Below are 19,615 nucleotides of genomic sequence, written 5' to 3'. Positions count from 1 at the left end.
GGGGCTTACATCCAAGAGAAAAGGTATAGGATAGCGCTATAAGACACAGCATCCTAGACTGTAGTCTGTCCAGCCTTTTGTTTTGGCTCCCTAGGAGTGAAGACATCCTGGTCATCAACTTGTTTTATTTAAAGCCTACTTTAGGAATTACAGAAAAAGGACAGGACAGGGCTGCCATGACTTGTGTCCTTCCATCAGGCTCGAACCCTGGATTGCAGACTCTGGATTCCTCCAGAGGATGACCAGGGTTGGGAAAGGAAGGCTTGAACAGAGAGAAGCGCTTCCTTCATCTCATCTGGCCTCTAGTGTGGAGAGAGGGCTTCCAGCTCCCTTTCCTTCTGGGGTGGGGTGGGGGGGAGGGAGGGTATAGAATGGGGTTTCCCAAACTTGAGTCTCCAGCTGTTTTTGGACTATAGTTCCCATCATCCCTGACCATTGGTCCTGCTAGCTAGGGATGATGGGAGCTGTATTCCAAAAACAGTTAGAGACCCAAGTTTGGGAAACACTGGTGTAGAACCTCAGCTTGGGTTGGCAAAATATGATTCAGGAGTGGCTGGGGGCAGTGGGCCTGGTGTTCTCTCCCAGGACTAGGCACACCCTCGGGAGAAGGGAACAGAAGCAGGCACCTAGACACAGCTTGCACCCTAGCTGCTTATGCAGAAATAAAGACTCTCATGGGTAGGTATGGAATACTTGTTGCAACAACTTCTCTTGTGCTGTCTTGAACTTCTTGTAACTGACTCCAAACCCATGCACCTTGGACATGCTTCCTAGACCTGACCCATCCCAGCCAACCTTGTACTTTGTAAGAGCTTTGGGACTTGAAGCACTGTTTTCCTACTGCTGAGTAAGGATCCTTTAGTAAGGATCCTTTGCTTACTTACAAGTAAGAGCATCTGTTGCTGGCAAATCCTACCACCAGCGCTTTCCTCACACACTGTACTTGCAGGAGTAGTAGGGGGTTGCAGGAGCAGATACTGAAGAGGAAAGGGTTCCTGCAGTCTTGTGTAGAAGGGGAAACTTTGCCTGACACATACTACGCTTACTGATATTCCCACTTCTACACAACTATTAAAGGTGCAGGAGGACTGTCTTCTTTTGAATCTCGCCACCCTATTACGAGGTGTGAAGTTAGTGTCATCGGGTGCCTAGAATTTGCCCTGAGGGTGCCAGTTGCTGAACCTTAACAAGCTAAGCTCCTTATGCTGTCTATATGGTTTGAATGTTTTTCTCCCACTGACACTTTTTCTAAATCTACCTATTATCCAGTAGTTTTCCTCTCTCTCATTCATCCCAGTATCTTTTCAAATAACCAATTCTTGCTTTCTGCTTCACAAGTTGTTCCTGGCCAACCCTCCTCTGCTGAAGGTGGCACAGTTAGACATATTATCTCAGGGATGGGAGTCCTGCAGCTATCCAGTTGTTACTGGGCTTCAAATCAGCTAGGGCTGATGGGAGTTGGAGGCCCATAGCATTTGGATGGTCATAGCTTCTGCATCTCTGCTGCCTCTTTGGATCTCCTTTTGGGAGTAACTGGTTTGTTTCAACATTTATTTTTGGTTTATATTGAGTAGTTTAAAAGTAGCAAAGGGGTAGCAGCTAGAGGACATGGAGTAATGAGTGGCCTTAATCATGTTTTGATTCAGCAGCTTTGCACATTTTATTTATATATGGTTTGACTGTTTTTATAGAATTAAAGGTTAGGATGTGATTCTAATTTATTGCAGCTTTACTGTATCGTAAATCATCCATCATTAAAATGTGCCGATTATGCATGGCGTTGTAGTCCAGTGCTTTATGGGCTTCCTCAGAGTCAATTAGTCACAGTAATTACTTCAGATGCTTCACATTCACAGACTTTACCATTTTCACCCGTCCTATAAAGTTGAAAGATTTCTACCAAATGTGCAACATTACATTACTAAAAGGTCATATGTGGTTTGTTTGTTTGTTTGCTTATTTGTTTGTTTGCTTGCTTGCTTGACCACTGAGCAATTTTCAGTAAATGGATCTGTTTTCCCCTCATTCTCTTTTAAAAAATAGCCCCTGGAAACCTATTTCTCTATATTAATGCATTTTGGAAACAGGTTCCTGTAAGAAAATCACTATGAACCAAATAGTGCTGCAAGCTATTTTGGATGGCTTTATGTTGCAAAGGAATAATCCTACTAAACTATACACCAGTAATTTGACAAAAGAAATTCATAGGTTATGTAATGCTAATAGTTCAATACCTACAGATGTTGGCATGCAGTATATATTAGTTACTTTGAAACAGTTTGAGGAACAAAGAATCTTATGCTGAAATTGGGGGGAAATTGGGTAATATTATGCAGAGTATTCTATGACAAGCTGTAACATAATGCCACACTGATGGTTGCTAAGGTCATTAGAGATGTTTCTGTGTCTTGTATTGCTGCCCCCATAGAGTCTCTTTATGATTTGTTTGATCATTTAAATCCTAGCTTTATTATGGGCTACTTCACCAATAAAGAACAGTCAGTGCACCCTGTCAGCACCTCTACAGGTGTTCTGAAGTGTTCAGCTCCTTATGCGTCCTCATTAATTTTGATGGAGACAGCAGCTCTGCAAGTTCAAAAGCTCTACATGCAAAAGTTACACTTTCCACTGAAGTGAATGGGAAAGAATTGAGAGGGGATTCCAGACCACAACGAAGAGGAACTATAAGATTCATGGTTCCAGCACCATGTCATAATATTTAAACATTGCACCAGTGTCATTTATCCAGTGAGTAACACTGATAGACCTGAATTTATATTCCAGCATTGCTATGGACCTGCTAAAGGACAGTGCATATGTTGTAACTACCACGTGAAGGTTGCTATAAAAGTTCATGTGCAAGTGCAGATCAGGGGTATTGAAAACAGTTCCCACATAAGTTAGGAAAGAGATTTGTATTGGTGAATATAATTTGCGTAAGAGGAAAAGAGCAGTTGTGGGGTAGCCAAGAATAGTGAAGAAGAAAAGAAGATCACATTATTATCAGTAATCAGACATGATCCAGGAACAGTTCTGTAGAATTCCCAACCAATCAGCATCACATGCTAAAAAACTATCAGTGTCTTTGAGACACCTTGAATAAAAGAGAAAGATGAAAACATCATTTGGTTAGCTGAGTAACTGAATGCCGTTTCCTGCATCTAAAAGATCTGAACTTTCAGTGTTGACAATTTGAAGAATCATCAGACTTAATATGGTTGAGCTCGCAGTTCATCTGGATCCTCATGGTCTGAGCTCCTTGCTGTTATTCATTTGGCCTGCATCTCTCTGTGAACATGATGGTGGTATCAACAATGACATTTAAATTTATTATATAACCGGTTATAACTCTTGAGTGAACTCGTCAGGATAAGTATGCCCCTGTCCTTGTGTGTTCGGTTAACACTGAATACCTGGAAAAACAGTCTGTAAGCTGGATCTCCCACAAAACAACTTTATTGTTGTGTAGAAAAAACATTAATGGCAATATACACATGGCAGTCTCAAACTATTCTGCATTAATTGTTTTGTATTGTCATGTGTGTTCTTATTAAAACTTATTGCAGAACTGAAATGGTGAGTAATATTTGCAGTAGCTACTTGGATGGAATTGAACTTTGCAGAGCAATTTTAATGTTCAAATGAATTGAGAAATAAATGCAAGAGTGCATAGGTCAATTTGAACAAAAGGGATAAAGCAGCTAGTTCATTATTATTTGAAAATAATTTGCTTAGTTCAACTTGGAGCAGTGTGTGTGTGTGTGTGTGTGTGTGTGTGTGTGTGTGTGTGACTGTTGGGGGAAAAGACTTGTGGCTGAAGAATTGCATATAGTTTTATGACAAAAGTTGAAGGTTTGTTCTGTTTAAATCAACATAAATTGACCCCACAATTGCCTCTCAGAATGTATCATTTCATTACCTATTGCAGTCCAGTTCCAATAACATCTATGCAGGTTTTGCCATTTATTTCACCCCTTTTTTACGGTGCTGAAATGTGAAATTGTTTCTTCCCCAAATTAAATCTTAGATTGAATATTTAAGATAATGACATCACTGATTAGTTACCTCTTAATGCCTTTTTAATCCTCCTGATGTATTCCTTGCTAGGGTGCTAAAAGAATAGATTGCTTCGTTTAGTCAGTGCAGGCTTAAAAGTGTCATGGGGATACTCATCTACATTAATGAGCCTGGGAATGTGAGCATTTAAATGTGAGCAACAAAGACTGCAACTTTATCTATAGAATATCAGATAATGAACAAATGATGTACATCACCCTGTTGATTTTTACCACCCAGACTTGCTGAGCGGCATTTAAAATTTGATATTGACAAATGGCCATTTTGTTGAGAGGCGTGCAGTGATTATAGCCTGCGAAAACTTCTCGCACCTCCATGGCACACTAGCTTTCCTCTGATTCTGCTCCACCTGTAACAGCTGCTGCCCTGTGCTTTTTCTGTGGCTGAACTCCTCTTAATGGACTGGCTTCATATTTCTGCATTGCCAGAGGGCTTTCAGTGCTGCTATTAAAATTGAGAAGGAGGAATAAAGTAGTTTACTGCAGTAGCTACACAGATGGAAAACTGAGAAGGCCTAGCAAAGAAATACATGTTTATGTATATGTGTGACAGTGACAGTACTTGAGATTGAATTTATATGACCCAGCTGGTGCTCCCTCTCCCCCTCTCCCACACACCTCAGTATCTTTCCATCAGATAGTCAACCCAATAGCCACTTCATTACATTATTTTATGTTCCCACGGAAAGCTACCATCTGCATTTGATCCTTCATGTTGAAGCCTTGAAAATGTCCATGACATGCAAATTGTAACAGGGGTGTATTTTAGATTTTTTATCTCACCCTGTAGACTGGCTAGGATTTAATAAGGACTGTGCCTGTGATTGTTTCACAACATAGTTTTGCATATTGTCTTACAAGTGTTCAAAGACATTTAGAAATACGACATATCCAGCAGCACAGACACAGCCGTTAGATATGAGCTGTGAGACATTATTTCCCTAAGATGTCTAATGCTTGATACAATAGACATATGATTATATTTTGAGGAATAGAGAGCAGACTTCAGATGTGTGGGACCTATATTATTATTATTATTATTATTATTATTATTATTATTATTATTAAACTAGGAGGTCCACCAAAATAAAGAGTTCAGGGAGGACATGCGTTAACATTAAGGAACTAGATGCTTCTGAAGACCTGCTCAACCCAGGAATATGTTTATTTTCTGTAATCGAATGGAAAGTCCTTTGATTCTTAGTTTCAGCAATCCTAGTTTAGAGGACAAGAAACTTCTGTTGTATTAAAAAGGTGTTGAAAACAGTTGCTGAATAATGACAGTTCACCCAGTGATCTCTAGCCCAGCTAATCTTCTGCCTGTTCCTGGTGTACTTTTCTATTCCAGGAGACATTTTAATGAAGTTCTCTGTTTTTGTAATTGATTTTAATAAATATAAGCCTTTGTTGGGTTTGAGAATTAATTTTAATTTATTTTATCCATTGCATGCTTTTTGAAATTTGTATGTATGCTTCTTAGACATTCCAGTGATTAAGCAGTCTATAAATAGTTCAGATAAATAAATAATGCATATTTACAGCAATGATGAGAGCACTTAAAGTATCTCTATGTGGTTGTCATTGCCATGTCATTTTATTCTATTTGTTTTATTCATAGTGTTTGTGTGTCATCCAATAACAAAGCAGAAATTAAAGCTGTAAGATATAAAATAAACCATAAGCGTGGCAATAGAATAAGACCAGCAACAAAGAAAGTCAATATAAAGGCTGTAAGTGGCACTAAAAGAATTAAAGATAAAAAAAGCCAGGGAAAATAAAAACAACTCTCACCTAGTGCTGAAAAATAATCACTAGGTGGACCACAGCAAACAGCAAACCAAATAAAGTTTTTACAGAACCCGAGCTGCAGTGAAATGGAAATGGTGCTGCATGTGGCTGATATGGGGTAGCGTATAAAACAATGTCTTTTTATATTCCTCATCTCCAGTAACAAAGACGTGTATCAATGAACATCCACAGACTGTGAATTTGTTCCTTTGGAGAAGACTGTAACCCTGCCCAGCAAACACCTGTAAACTGGACAGATGAGCCAACCAAAATAAGGACCACTGTCTTATCTGGATAGAGGTTCAGTTTATTGATATATATCTAGTACAGTACTGCACCCAGGCGCTATTCTAGCACCACCACCACCTCACATGAGAAAAAGTGTCATTTGTAATCTGCATATTGATGACACTTCAGCCCAAACCAGTAAGTGAGCCCACTCAGTGGTTTAATGAAGGTGTTTAAAAACCTGGGGGAACAAACATCCTTCAGGACAATGGCATAGATGCAAGGGAGTGAAGCAGCAGTTATGCAGAACTACCTGATGAAATTGCCTGTAGCACAGAAGTTTCTGATGTCACCCCCCCTTTCACTGAGAAGGAATAGTCCCACAAATGTAGGGGGACATTCAGTCCAAAATTAGTTAAAACAATCTGAAACTGCACAGAAGTTAACATTTCAGAAAGCTGGATCATAGAGTGGAATGCGTACTTAACAGAGTTTAACCTTGGGCTTGGAATCCATACCTTTAATATGATTTGAGAACTTCTACTGCCTCTGCTCCCCCGATAGCAGAGGCCCTACACAAATTATAAAGTTGTTGGGAGTGTCTTCCTTAAAAGAAATAGAAAGAGCCTATTAACTGTGTTTCAAACTGAAATCCTTTTCATCTACCCTTTCCAACATAGCATAGTTATGCTTCACCAAGCTCTTTCACCAAAATGATCGCACAGTCTTGAGAAATGGAATGAAGTGAAGTGAGTGGTCTTCATGTCCATCCTAAATTTTGCCTCAAGGGACAACGGCTTTATTTCCAGTGAAACATTTTAGCAATTACAGCCACTCTTTTCTGTTTTCATCTCTGTGAACCAGACCCTAAGGGATGCAGAACATACCAGCTCAATGTAGAACAGTCCCTAGGCTGCTTCAAATTACTCAGGAGGCTACGGGGAAACTATAAGTAATTGGGAAAAAAATACAAAGGCTGTTAAAAGCCATATTTCCTTTCAGTCTACTAAGCTCTGAGAGCTGAGAGGCTGGACTTCAGCTTCCAGAAAGACACATTTGTTTGTCTGTTTTGTAAACATATGGCCACTTGATAGAAAATCCCATTTTTAATTATCCTCCTTCTAGACAACATTTTTGATGTAAATTTTATCATGCAATTTTAGCTGAGAATATCCTGAAGCTCAAGCCAGTGTTTAGAAGCAATTATGCATGGAATACACTCCCTTTATAATATGGGTGAATGGTTGGATACTGTCACGCAAATGGTAAACACTTTCCATTGATGACAATGTGTTCAATTACCACTAATACTACCCCCACCTTACACTGTAATATAATGTGTCTGGGATGCATTCCTGTGCTAATATAGGATGGGTTTTGCTCAACAACAGCATTCTTTGGGAACATCTGCATGCTATTTATACCCAGTCCAAAAATCAAGAGTCTACCGCAAACCCATTTTCCTTCTCATGTTTATCTTTCTTTCATTTTTTACAAAATATTTTCTGTCATTATTAAATGATTCGCATTCCTCCCTCTCCAGCCTCTAACAGTGTTGCCATCTTCTTATTCCTTTTAGCATCTATACTAATAGTGAAATCATTGTCCAAGGATGGATCCTTATGCAGCCGGAATGACTGCATCTTCATACAAGAGGCAGGAAGCAACAGGCTTGGGGAAAGAACTGAACTAGTTCAGTGACCTTGGGATGCTGAATGGCTGTATATTTGCAGGGGTGTGTGGGGGGGGCAGAGTCAGATAATCAGGGATGGAAGGAGGGAAAGGAATAGAATATCCTGGAAAATGATGTGGTTAGTGGTTGAAGCATTTTTCAGGGATTAAGGCAGGAGTGGCTAAACCAGCCTTTCTCAACCTTGGGTCCCCAAATGTTTTTGGCCTACAACTTCCATCATCCCTGACCACTGGTCCTGTGAGCTAGCGATCATGGGAGTTGTAGGCCAAAAACATCTGGGGACCCAAGGTTGAGAACCACTGGACCATATGGTTTTTGTGGTTTCTTGAGATCTCCCTCCCTAAATTTTTGTGGCTTGTTTAGAAATACAATTTTTAGTTTTAGTTAACAACAACAACAACAACAACAACAACTGGCTGCTAATATGGATTTTTGTGGCCCTCTAAGGATCATTCAAAATGTTTCTGTTTTAAACTTTTTGAAACAGTAGTGGAGAGTGCCTGGCACTTCCTGGGAGTTTTTACAAACCAAAGAAATACTGTGATCTTTAAAAGACATTGTTTATTTCTTTGCCAAGTCATGGTATGAAGCAAAATATATTTTAGTACACAAAGAAGGGAAACAGGTTGCACCCTGAGGCCCCCAAGCCCTTTCCCAGTAAATAACTTCAAACGGACACATAATTTTAGTTGAAGTTTTTGGGCAAAATTTAGGCCACAACTTTACTGATTACAAAAACAAATTGAGCGGTATTGGCCTAGGCATTGGTCAGAGACTATAACTGCCTCCTGCCTCTCTGGCTGGCAGTCTGAAAGGGTAAAACACCAAATGAGGGAGCAACAGCGGTGAAGATCGATTGAAGCTCACCCCGGGGTTCCTGTGGTCCTGGCATGGCCCTAGCCCCTCAAGTGGACTTCAGACGAGATCCAGGACCCCCAGATTCCTTTACCGGAATACCCTATTTCTGGAGAGGCAGCTGATAGCCACATCTCCCCTCCCCCACATTTCTATAAACCAATGCCTAACCGCCAAACCTTACAAAGTTGTGATGATTACTAAGGGGGTGGGCCAAAACCAAGTGTCTAAAGCCAATCTGCCAAATGGAAAAATTCCTACCCTGCCCCTGCTCTAAAGCAGGTGACCCAATCCAAAGCAAGGCCAAAGCAGCAGCACCAAATTAGGGGGGGGGGAGGGCGGGTGTTCGGGAGCGTGAAGCTGCCGCATTTATAGGTCCCTGGGATCACGCCACTCCCCCCAGTTGGCCCAAACAGCCAAGCGCGATCCCGGGGCCCAACAGACAAGACTTGGGCCACACCTAGCAACAACACACCCCGTAGGGGTGGCTTAAGGGTCCCAAGCACAACCAGGACCCTCGATTTAGGAGGATCCCATCTGCTAAAGTCAAAACATAGAGTCCTAGCACATTTTCCTAGGCGCAAACCCCATTGAGCATAGAGACTTATGTGCCTGTTAAGTAAATGTGCATAGAATTGCTTTGTGATGGTAAAATATTGGCAGGAATATTAGATGATTGACTGAATCCAGTATTTCACAGTTATATCCATATAGACCCAGGCTCTTAGAATGCCCTGGAACCTTGGAATTCCATTGCCAATGCTGAGCTAGATGGATCTGTGCTCTTACTCAGTATAAGGCAGCTCTCAGTATACAGTGTAAGACGGTATAGTGTCCTGTCCCTATGAACTGTCTTTCTATGTCCTTAGCAACATTCTCATATCACTGTATAAAGCAATTTAACACAGAGATGTAATAACATATATTATTCAAATGTCTTCTAATTTTTGGAATAGTTTGCAACAAAAGCGAACAAAATAGCAATAGCAGCCGTCCCAAAGTTGTTGTTTTTTTTAAAACAGCTTTTCTGGAGAAACAGTTTGCTTCCCAAGAACTCACATTGCCTCTCCCTGGCAAGACAAAGCCCTTAGTTACCCTGACAGTTTGCAACATATTGGTGCCAACATGAGGGACCAGTAACACAGATCTGACATGCGCTGCCTATGCTGAAAACCTCTGGGAACTGATGCAGAATCAGTGTATGAGCTTGTTTGCCCCATCAAGCATTCTGAGGATGTTATCTCAGAGATTCTTTGCCCGAGATGTCAATTCCTGTCTAAATAGAAAAGAAATTCCAGGGTATTTCCACCAAACAACCTTGCTGACTAACTTGGGTCATACAGAGGTCACTGTTAACATCTCTTGGGATAAGGTTCTCTGTATAGTGAATATCACAAATGATCATGCGAAAGGCGAGTTAACCAAAAGCCTTTGAAAGTGAATTAAAGCCCCGTGATTTACCCCATGAACGCAGAAACAGGCCAGATGGTTTGGTACATTATGTATTACATTATCTGAATGGGACATCTGGAACATGGAGACTACTTTAAGTGTGTTGGCCATGGCGTTCACTGACTTTAAGCCAAGGATGACTGGAGATCTGTAAGTGTCTACTAGGTACCATTTTGTTCAAAGGGTTTTATTTTGTAAATATTAGAATTGTATTATTGGCCACAACAAGTCAACAGCATAGGACAGGGTAGCAATTTTAATGCTGCTAAAAAAAACATTCAGGGCAGGAGAAAAGTAAAAATTGGGAATCTTCCTCTTAAAGAGCAGTAGTTCCAGACTTTGAATTTTGGGGTTAGTTGAACAGGATCTGCTCATCTAGCCCCAAATCTGTGTAGTAGAATGGAAAAGGGGATGTAATAGTTCTCACTGTTCTTCACAGTGTATGGGATAGGGTCTGAAGAATCACACCTTTTGTGGAATGCCCTCACCCTGGAAGCATGCCTGGGATCAATGCATGTAGCATTTGGGTGTTAAGTGATGACATTTTTGCATGCCCAGACCTTAGGATTTGATAGAGGGATGTGTGGCCTGCCCTGCAGTTTTAAATAGTTTGCCTGGGAATTATTCTGTCGCTGTTTTTCAGTTGCTCTTATTGCTCATTTTTCATGTTGTTTGAAGATTTGGATTGTTTCAACTGATCTCGAAGCTTTTGGTGTTTATAATCACTCTCAGGGCCATTTTTGTGTTTTTCCATTCTTTTTCTTTTAATTTACATGCTAAGTTATTTCTGCACACTTGTAGAGCACTCTTGATTATTTAGAAACCAATCAGAGTAGACACATCAAAAACCATTGATTTAAGTACCATGCATTTTATGATTATGAGGTTTGGAGTGAGTACATGGAAGCACTGATCGCCTACCCTGGGATAGATCTGGGCCCCTCTCAGGTGAGAAATGGAAGAGGAGCATTACATAGTTCGGGGGTGGAGGGTGCATTAGTGCTTCAGAGATTTGGAGAATATATTGCAGTGTCTCTTTGTATGTGGGTTGTAATATTGTTGAATTTGAGTGGTTTATATATGAGAGGTTGATAGAGGCAGTATTTGACGTAATGAACGGTTGCCATGGTTACATGAAATGGATGGTGAATGAGATTGGCTGATTGATTGATTGATTGATTGATTGATTGTATGTATGTTGTCTTTGTGTTATACAATCAGGTCTCACTTACTGAACACAATAAATTCCCTGGAAATTGTTTGTTAGGTGAGCATTTGCAAAACAAGTCCATAATTTCCATTATTTCCTATGGAAGTAATTCTAAAGTGGAATTTGTCCATTCTCTTCCCCCACTCTCTTCATGGTTTCTTCCTGAAATGACTACAGCCAATAAGCAAAGGAGAGACAAAGGAAAAATGGATTTGTCTGATCTTTTCTGCTCCTTGATTTGTCTGATCTCACCCCCCCCCCATTTTCTCCGTGGTTTCTGCCTGAAAATGGCTGCCACCAACCAGCAAAGCATAAAGAAACAAGGAAGTAAGAAAGTTGGCTGTTCAGATGAGTGAATCTGTGGAGCATATAGCAAGGTCTGTGGGTATCAGGACCTGCATGTGTTATACTGCCTTATGGTGCTCTCCGATTTTATCTATTTTTATATTGTGCTTATGTATATGGTTATTGTTTACTTATTTTATTATGGAAGTCATTGATATGGCTTTATTGTCCTTTTTGTGTATATGTGCGTGTGTGCTTACATGTTTATCTATTGTAAACCACTTCAATATCCTTCAGATAGTAAGAGGTTTATAAATGGAGGAAAGAATAAGAAGTAAGAATAAACCAAAATAAAATAATTCCTTCCAGTAGCACCTTAGAGACCAACTAAGTTTGTCATTGGTGTGAGCTTTTGTGTGCATGCACACTTCTTCAGATACGTAGAATAAACCATCTGTCAATTTTATTTGGATTCAGACCAAAATGTTGCAGTGTACATGCACCTCTCTCCAGAGTACTCTTGCTCAGTGCTCAAAGCAGCCAGGAAGAGAAGTCTTGTAGTGGTTCTTGGGCTTTGAAAGGAATGAGAACCTCTTCCCCTACTTCCCATTGCATTAGATACTGTTAAAAGAATTTCAGAATTTGGGCTGTCTGCCAGCTCTGAATCTCAATGTTTTGTTTCTGTGGGCAAGGATGAAAAATGGTATGGGGGACTTTTTTTTAAAAAAAAAAAACCCACATCATGCTCATTCCTCATTCCTCATACTATGGATTCTATGGGTTCATAGCATATCATGAATACAGGATACTGTGGGTTTGATCCAGACTTTGCTTCCACGGGCAGAGTGGGGAAGGCTCCTCTTTCTGATTCCTCCTTCCACCCTGCAACACCCAGCAATATCTTTCACATTCTTCTAGAGGGTTGGGAGGGTCCTCTAGAAAAGTGTGGGGTTACAGGAGGAGAGGGGGAATCCATTAACTGGATGAAAGGTCATCTGTGCATGAAATGAACCTCTCTGTGGAAGGAGAAGTCTGGATCCAGTCCTAAGTGCACTTAGTTGCTCAAGCAGGTCAACTCCTTCCCTCTTCTCCATTGTCCATTTTTAATACTGACAACTTCTAATATTCCATGGTTCGACTTTCTTCAGCCATAGACTGTCTGTCCAGAGCTGGCAGCATCTCTGTGGTAGAAATTTGTGCTTCATTTTCTTCTTCTAATAGTCCATTTATACCATTCTACCAAGAGCTAAATTGTGACTAAGGAAATTGCTGAGGAAATGTATTTCTGACTCTTTTCAAAATATTTCGGTTATGCATTGTTCCCTCGCTGTGTTCTTTCATTTCCCTCATGTTGGCACTAAAATACTCATAACAATGTTCACAAAAACTCTTCAGAGTGTTCTTTGCAGCACTGGGAACATCACAAATGTAACAAGCCAACCTATGGTAATTAAAGCTTCACCCCACCCCGCCATGGGCTCAAGGTTTTCTGTGCATAGAATCTGGTTCTTTTTTTAAAAAGCAACCTTTATTGGAGAGGTGGGGGAGAGACCAAGAAAGTTCAGTAGTAAAATATGAGATGTGATAGCCCTTAGTGCATGAAAGCAAACTGTAATAATATTTTTAGCTCTCAGGGTAGCAGTTATTCGATGATAATAATAATAATAATAATAATAATAATAATTTATTTATTTATTTATTTATTTATTTATTTATTTATTTGTGTCCTGCCCATCTGGCTAGGTTTCCCCAGCCACTCTGGGCAGCTTCCAACAAAGATTAAAAATGCATTAAAATGTTGCTATTGCAAGTGCATGGATAGCAAATGCAGTAATTTAAATTATTTGGTGGCTATATATCAGCTAACGCATCTGTAAACAGGAATCTCCTTAGTTAGCATGGACCATTTAAAATCCAGTGTCTGGGGTCCCCTCCCAATCTTCGGTTAACACCAGCCCTGTTATGTTGTTAGACAGTAGTTTTATTTGTGTGTGATTGTAACACTTGTGATGTTTTTAACCGGAAAGAGAGAAAGCAATAGACTGGATGGGAGCAATGATAGTATGGTGCAAGGAAAGGAGTGTGCCGTGAATCTACTGGGGTTGAGAATATTCAGTGGGACACATGGAGAACCCCCCTTCAGAGCTTCATCCTTAACATATCAGGGTCTGAAACAAGTCAGTGGGCTGATGTACACGGCTTGCTTGTGAGCACTAATCAGAGCATAAACAGAGAGGGTAGCACTGTTTCCAGAGATCTTGGATATGCTGAAAGGGATATGCTGAAACAGCACATTTGCTTTCCTATGAATGTCCTTGAATTTGCCCTATCCTGAGCACAGTTGGGCACCTTGTGAGGTATGCCTGAGTGTTTCAGGTTGGTATTTGAGAAGGGTTCAGGCTGGAATTACAGGACCTTGGACAGCTCCAAGCATAGAACTTGATGGAGAATCTCAAAAGTCCTTTGACCTAGAACCTTGTCTTCTGTTATCTCTTAGTCTGTATTCATGAGTGTGGAGGCCATAGTGTAAAGGAGGCTCATTCCTCAGAGGAATCTGGCTCAGAGAGTATTATATCTGAGTGCCTGACTTGTGGGATTTGGCTCAAAGGGACTGCTGGTCTTTCTGATCCAACTGGTGGCAGTGCCTTGCTATGACTTACTTGCAAAACATTTTGAGGACAAAATTGCTATCCTCCACCAGAACTTCAACTCCATTAGTACAGCAGATGAATTTCAAAAGGCACCCACAGCACTGTCTATGTCTGCGGTGTTGGATGAGTTTCAGTTAGTAAGGCTTTAGGACATGGACAAGGACATTTGTTCTGTTCGGTTGCACTCTTTACTCTCATGGATGATAAAAACTATCAAGGAAGGGACAGCTCTCTGGGCTAGAAGGTGATTAATGCTTCCTGTCTAGAAACTCCTTAAGATCTGGAACATCTAAATACTTATTAACCAGTTGCTAAAGTTTTCTTCTTGGGCAAGGTTCTTGAAGATAGAGTTGTGGGCTAGTTCCAGGCTCTCTTGGATGAAAACTGATTTTCTAGACTCACTTCATTCAGGGATTACAACTGGTTTTGCCACAGGAACTGGCTTGTTCCCCCTGTATGATGACCTTTGTCTGGAGAAAGGAACAGGGGAGTGTGTGACTGGCTTTCAATACTATGGTATTTTTCTGGAGTGGCTTCCCACATTGGGAGTGAGAAAGCAGTGGCTCCTTTCATTCTTAGTTGACCATCTTCAGTGGGTGGTGCTTGAGGAGTGTTACCCGGCTTCATGGATCCTTCAATGTGGGGTGCTGTAGAGTTCAATTTTATCTTGCATGGTGTTTAACATGTATTTGAGGCCTTCTCTGTGGTAGCTCCTCATCTATGGAATACTTTCTCCAAGGAGGCATGCCTGGCACCATCACTATCTGCTTTTAGGTGCCAAGCAAAAACATACATGTTCTCCAAGGCTTTGGGATCTTAATAGCCTACTTATATTTTAGAATTTAATCTGCTTTTTTTCCTATAAATTAGTGGTTTATTTTAGGTTGTTTTAGGCTTGTTATTCGACTTGTTTTCAAATACTTTTTGTAAGTTGCTTTGAGTTCTTTTCTCTGAAAAAAACCAAATAGAAATATGTATAATACAATACAGTATAACATACGACTGTACGCTATAGTAACCATCCTGTTTATGTGAATGTAGATAATAGATTAACAAGCACACGGGTATAGCCATAAAGAATGCAGGAGTGCAGTTTATTTCATATTTGTACCAATCTAGAATTATCGAATTGTGGAAGAAAGCTTCCTAGTTGAACATGATCTCTATTATGTTTATGTTTCACCAAATTTGATTTGTTTTGATTGTGTTAAAACTGAAACAAGCAAAAGAGCTTCTTTAAGACCGGACAGATCAGTTAGGACTCAGTTATATAGACACATGCTTTGGAGAAAGTCCTGTCAAGTTCAGTGAGACTGGCTTACTAGGCATGCAGGTAGTATGTGAGAACATATTATTAATGATTATTATTATTCCATTATTTTAGTAAGCAATTAACCAAATACAGTACATTTGCTATCAACAAGTATATTGAAAAGTTTTTCTATTCATACAAATCCATGGTATTACTTTTCTTTATGATTATTTGGATCCAAATATTCAAAAATCTTAAGGTGCAAGCCATGTAAGTAAAAAATCTTAAGGTGCAAGCCATGTAAGTCAATATCACAAAGATAAACCTACTAGTTCAGTTGGTAGATAAAGAGGTACTTATTCTCAGGGTTGTGGGTTCATGTCCCACATTGGACAAAAAATTTCTGCATTGCGGGGGGTTGGACTAGATGACCCTTGGGGTCCCCCCAACTTTACAATTCTATGATTCCATGAACTTCTAAGTAGAGGATTACTCTGGGGTAAATCTACAAGATTGTCAACCTCCTAAGTTCAGCAGCTGTACTCAGAGAAAGCTACAGGAATGGGATGTTCTTGCTTTGAGCTGCCATGAAATGCATTTGAAAATAAGATTGTTTATGGAATGAGATGGGACTGTCTGGCTCACGGGAGCCAGCTGAGAGCTTCCCATCGTTTGTTACATGCTGTGCATAATCAACATTTGGCTTAACTTTCCAAGAATGATAAAATTTCATATACTGCTGCATGACATGTGAATTATTATTATTATTATTTTTTACATATATTCATACCACCGACTTTCCTGTAAGTTAATCTCATCTCTCATCAATTTTTCACCAGCTTCACTCTGATGTTGATAAAGGAGATGGCTCCATCAAATACATCTTGTCAGGAGAAGGGGCAAGTTCCATTTTCATTATTGATGAGAACACGGGGGATATTCATGCTACAAAGAGGCTTGATCGGGAGGAACAAGCCTACTACACCCTCCGAGCACAAGCACTAGATAGACTGACAAGTAAACCCGTGGAACCAGAGTCAGAATTCGTCATTAAGATTCAGGACATCAATGACAATGAACCTAAATTTCTGGATGGCCCTTACACTGCTGGCGTACCTGAAATGTCTCCTGTGGGTAAGTACTTGCAGTTGAAAATCAATTCTTGTTTTTCTTCCCTTTTCATTATTTGCTTTTTCAATATTTTCTTTCTTCCTATTGCTTATTGCTTTATCACACTACTGTGTTGTTTGTGACTTACGTCTCTTGAGTAAAAGCCAAGCTTGAACCCACCCCTGAAATCTGCTAATCCGTGACATGCAACACTTAAAGTTTCTAGATGAATATTTCAAGAATAAGGGAGGGAGCGTATCTGTGAAACTATTTTCTGAAACAGATAAAAGGTACCATACATTCAATTGGCAAGCAAAATAATCAGGTGACTGAAGAAACTAAAATATTGTTTTGTAGAACTGGAACAGGTTTCAGTGATTGGGGCTATGTGAGGGATGGGACAGGATGGAGGTGTATGAAATCAAGCATGTTGTGTAGAAAATGTACATATAAATGTTTTTCTTCCATTTATATCGCTAGAATGAGGAGTCATCCAATCACTGAATGTTGAACTATTTGGAATAGACAAAAGGAAGTGCTGCACAACACAGAGCCTCTTAAACTATGGAATTCTCCTCCATAAGATGTAGTGATGGCCACCAAAGGAGATTAGGCAAATTCAAATTCAAAGAGGATGGGATAGGACTAAACTAGTAGTGATGTCTATATGCCACCTTCAGGATCAGTGGTAGCATTCCTTTGTACAGTAAACCAGTCAGTGGAAAACAATAACAGAAGGGGGCTGTTGCCTTTATATCTGGGCTACTCACAGGCAACTGGTTGGCCTTCGTGAGAAACTGGATACTGAGCAAGGGAGATATTAGTTCTGAACCATATGTACGAAAAGTTCTTAAGGGACTTTTTTGAAGATTCATTTGAAGTGCTTAAAAAACGTTAATTTGATGTTGCACCCTAAGTGGTCCTTCAATGTCCTCAGCAGGAGAAGTCCCTAGGTACCAATCCATGATTGTCCACACGTCTCTCCTTCACCTTAAAGAAGCAGATAAAACAGCCCTGTTGAAATGTAGTAATTCGGTATTGTCATATTGAAAGAGTTAGTCATTATTAATAACATTGTTGTCAGTCAAGATGAGCTTGGGTTTTTAGGTACTGCTTGTGTATTTGGCTATTGTTCCTTCTCAGGAATAGGAAGAAGATACCATCAGTTTCTGATAAGTATTCCATGTTCAGTCTCAACAGACTATTATCTGGGTGTTTCATTTTTTCCCTTGTACAGTAACTGGAGTCTATCTTGTCTTTTCTCCATTGAGTTTGATATACACTCTCTCACACACAGTTCTAAATGTGTTAGTTTTCTCACTGAACTGTGCTGGTTATAGAAACATAATTTCTTTTACCTTAATAACCTTAAGATACCATTTCCCCCCCTGGATCAGGTCACTTTAGAAAGGCATTCATCTCTAGAGTTTGGGAAGGTATTCTACCTTCTACAAATTAAGCTAGTCTCTACATCAGAGGCAGTCAACCTTTTTATACCTACCACCCACTAATGCATTTTTCTTGATGGTAAAATTTCCTTACCACCCACCAGTGCTGCAGTAACATGTAGCGTAGAACCCCCTACTGCCCACCTGGAATCCTGAAATGCCCACTAGTGGGCAGTAGGGACCAGGGTGACCACCCCTGCTCTATACAGTAGCTATCAGTGTGTTCAACTGTAGCTTAAAATAACAATATGTGGGCTGTTCTGTGTCAATATTTTCTTTGCAGTCTATACTGCTCTAACTGCCTCCCTTTTTGCTTCAAGATAGTGGTGGCTTTTGGTAATATGGTTAAAAATGTCTGGAATGATGGGAATTCTTTTGCTGTAAATTAAGTTGCATTGTCAGTCATGAGTTCATGTGGCAGGCCCAAGTCAACAAAGGTATTGCTCAGCTGTGCAACAAGCCTATAGCATGCAATAGTAGGCAAATGAGTAGGCAAATATTGATACCCCTAGAATAGTAGCCCACAATAACCAGATAATATCACCTTCCCAGTGCACACAGGTCAGTTGTGAGCCCCAAATGCATAAAAGTTCATTGCTTTGTGTTGATCAAGTTCTTTAGCAGTCACAGGGTAGAGTTTTGTTATTTATGTCATATCAAATTCCAGTCTACCATACTGTATTCTTGGCCCCTTTACAACATTTGGTTAGACCCTGATATCCTTGTTTGATAAGGTCTAGGAACTTCTTCTTGTATATCATGGTGCAACAATATAGGGTTTTTTTTTGTTTTTGCTTACTTGTTTGTTTGCTTTGTTCTTAGGCCTTTCAATTCACTCAGTTGCATACAGACAGAAGAGTACTTCCTAGCATACTCTTCAGATCGTTTCTCTTCAGATCGTATAAATCTTTCCCCTTTTTGAAGAGTACTTCCTAGTAGTCTCTGAGGTATTGCTAAGGTATTCAGGTCCTCCTGATCTAATATAGTGTAGGATTTATCCATGAGTAGATGTCTACATCTGACAAGCCTGCTGATAGAATGCTGATAGAGAAGCACACATAGCATGTGCCTGATTTCTTCCTTTCACTTGCAAGTCCCTGTTTGCACTGTGGGCTTCATAATAATGCATCTGCTATCGATGCCTGTTTTTGTCTTCTAATGTACTTGTCTACTGAATTGAATCTCATCATTGTTAGTAGAAGATGCTGGCCTAGTAATGTACTTGAACCAAACATTTTTTCTTAAATCAAGGTCACCAAGGGTTTATAGTCTGTGAAGAGTCTGAAAGAAAGTAGATCACATAGGCATCTATAAAAGCTTTACAGTGCCCAAACACTAGCGAAACATTCTCTCTTTTCACCCTTTCAAATTTGTGCATAGCATTTTTCTGCTTCAGTAAGAGGTTAGGTAAGCAGTCTGGAACAGAATGCAGTGAGCTTGCATTCTGAACTAGGCAGATGCGGTGGCATCACACCTTATTCAAAACTCCTTGCAACAACAACAACAACAACAACAACAACAACAACAACAACATGAACTTGTTGGCATCACAAAAAGTATAAGATTG

General features: G+C 40.0%; 1 protein-coding gene across 4 annotated transcripts in view; it reads left to right on the top strand.

Annotated features, from left to right (window-relative positions):
* The window catches only part of CDH7 (cadherin 7), a 111,719-nt gene that overhangs the window by 31,494 nt on the left and 60,610 nt on the right, over nucleotides 1–19,615 (top strand). For all 4 annotated transcript variants that reach the window (XM_083622574.1, XM_083622575.1, XM_083622577.1 and 1 more), the window contains exon 3: nucleotides 16,330–16,624. In XM_083622574.1, the coding sequence (XP_083478700.1) occupies nucleotides 16,330–16,624 (295 nt within the window). The remainder of the gene's footprint in view (nucleotides 1–16,329; nucleotides 16,625–19,615) is intronic.

The sequence above is a fragment of the Podarcis filfolensis genome, assembly GCF_964270895.1.
Source record: "Podarcis filfolensis genome assembly, chromosome: 7".
Lineage (NCBI taxonomy): Eukaryota > Metazoa > Chordata > Lepidosauria > Squamata > Lacertidae > Podarcis > Podarcis filfolensis.
Note: the sequence above shows the minus strand (reverse complement) of the source record. Positions and strands in the feature narration are given on the sequence as shown.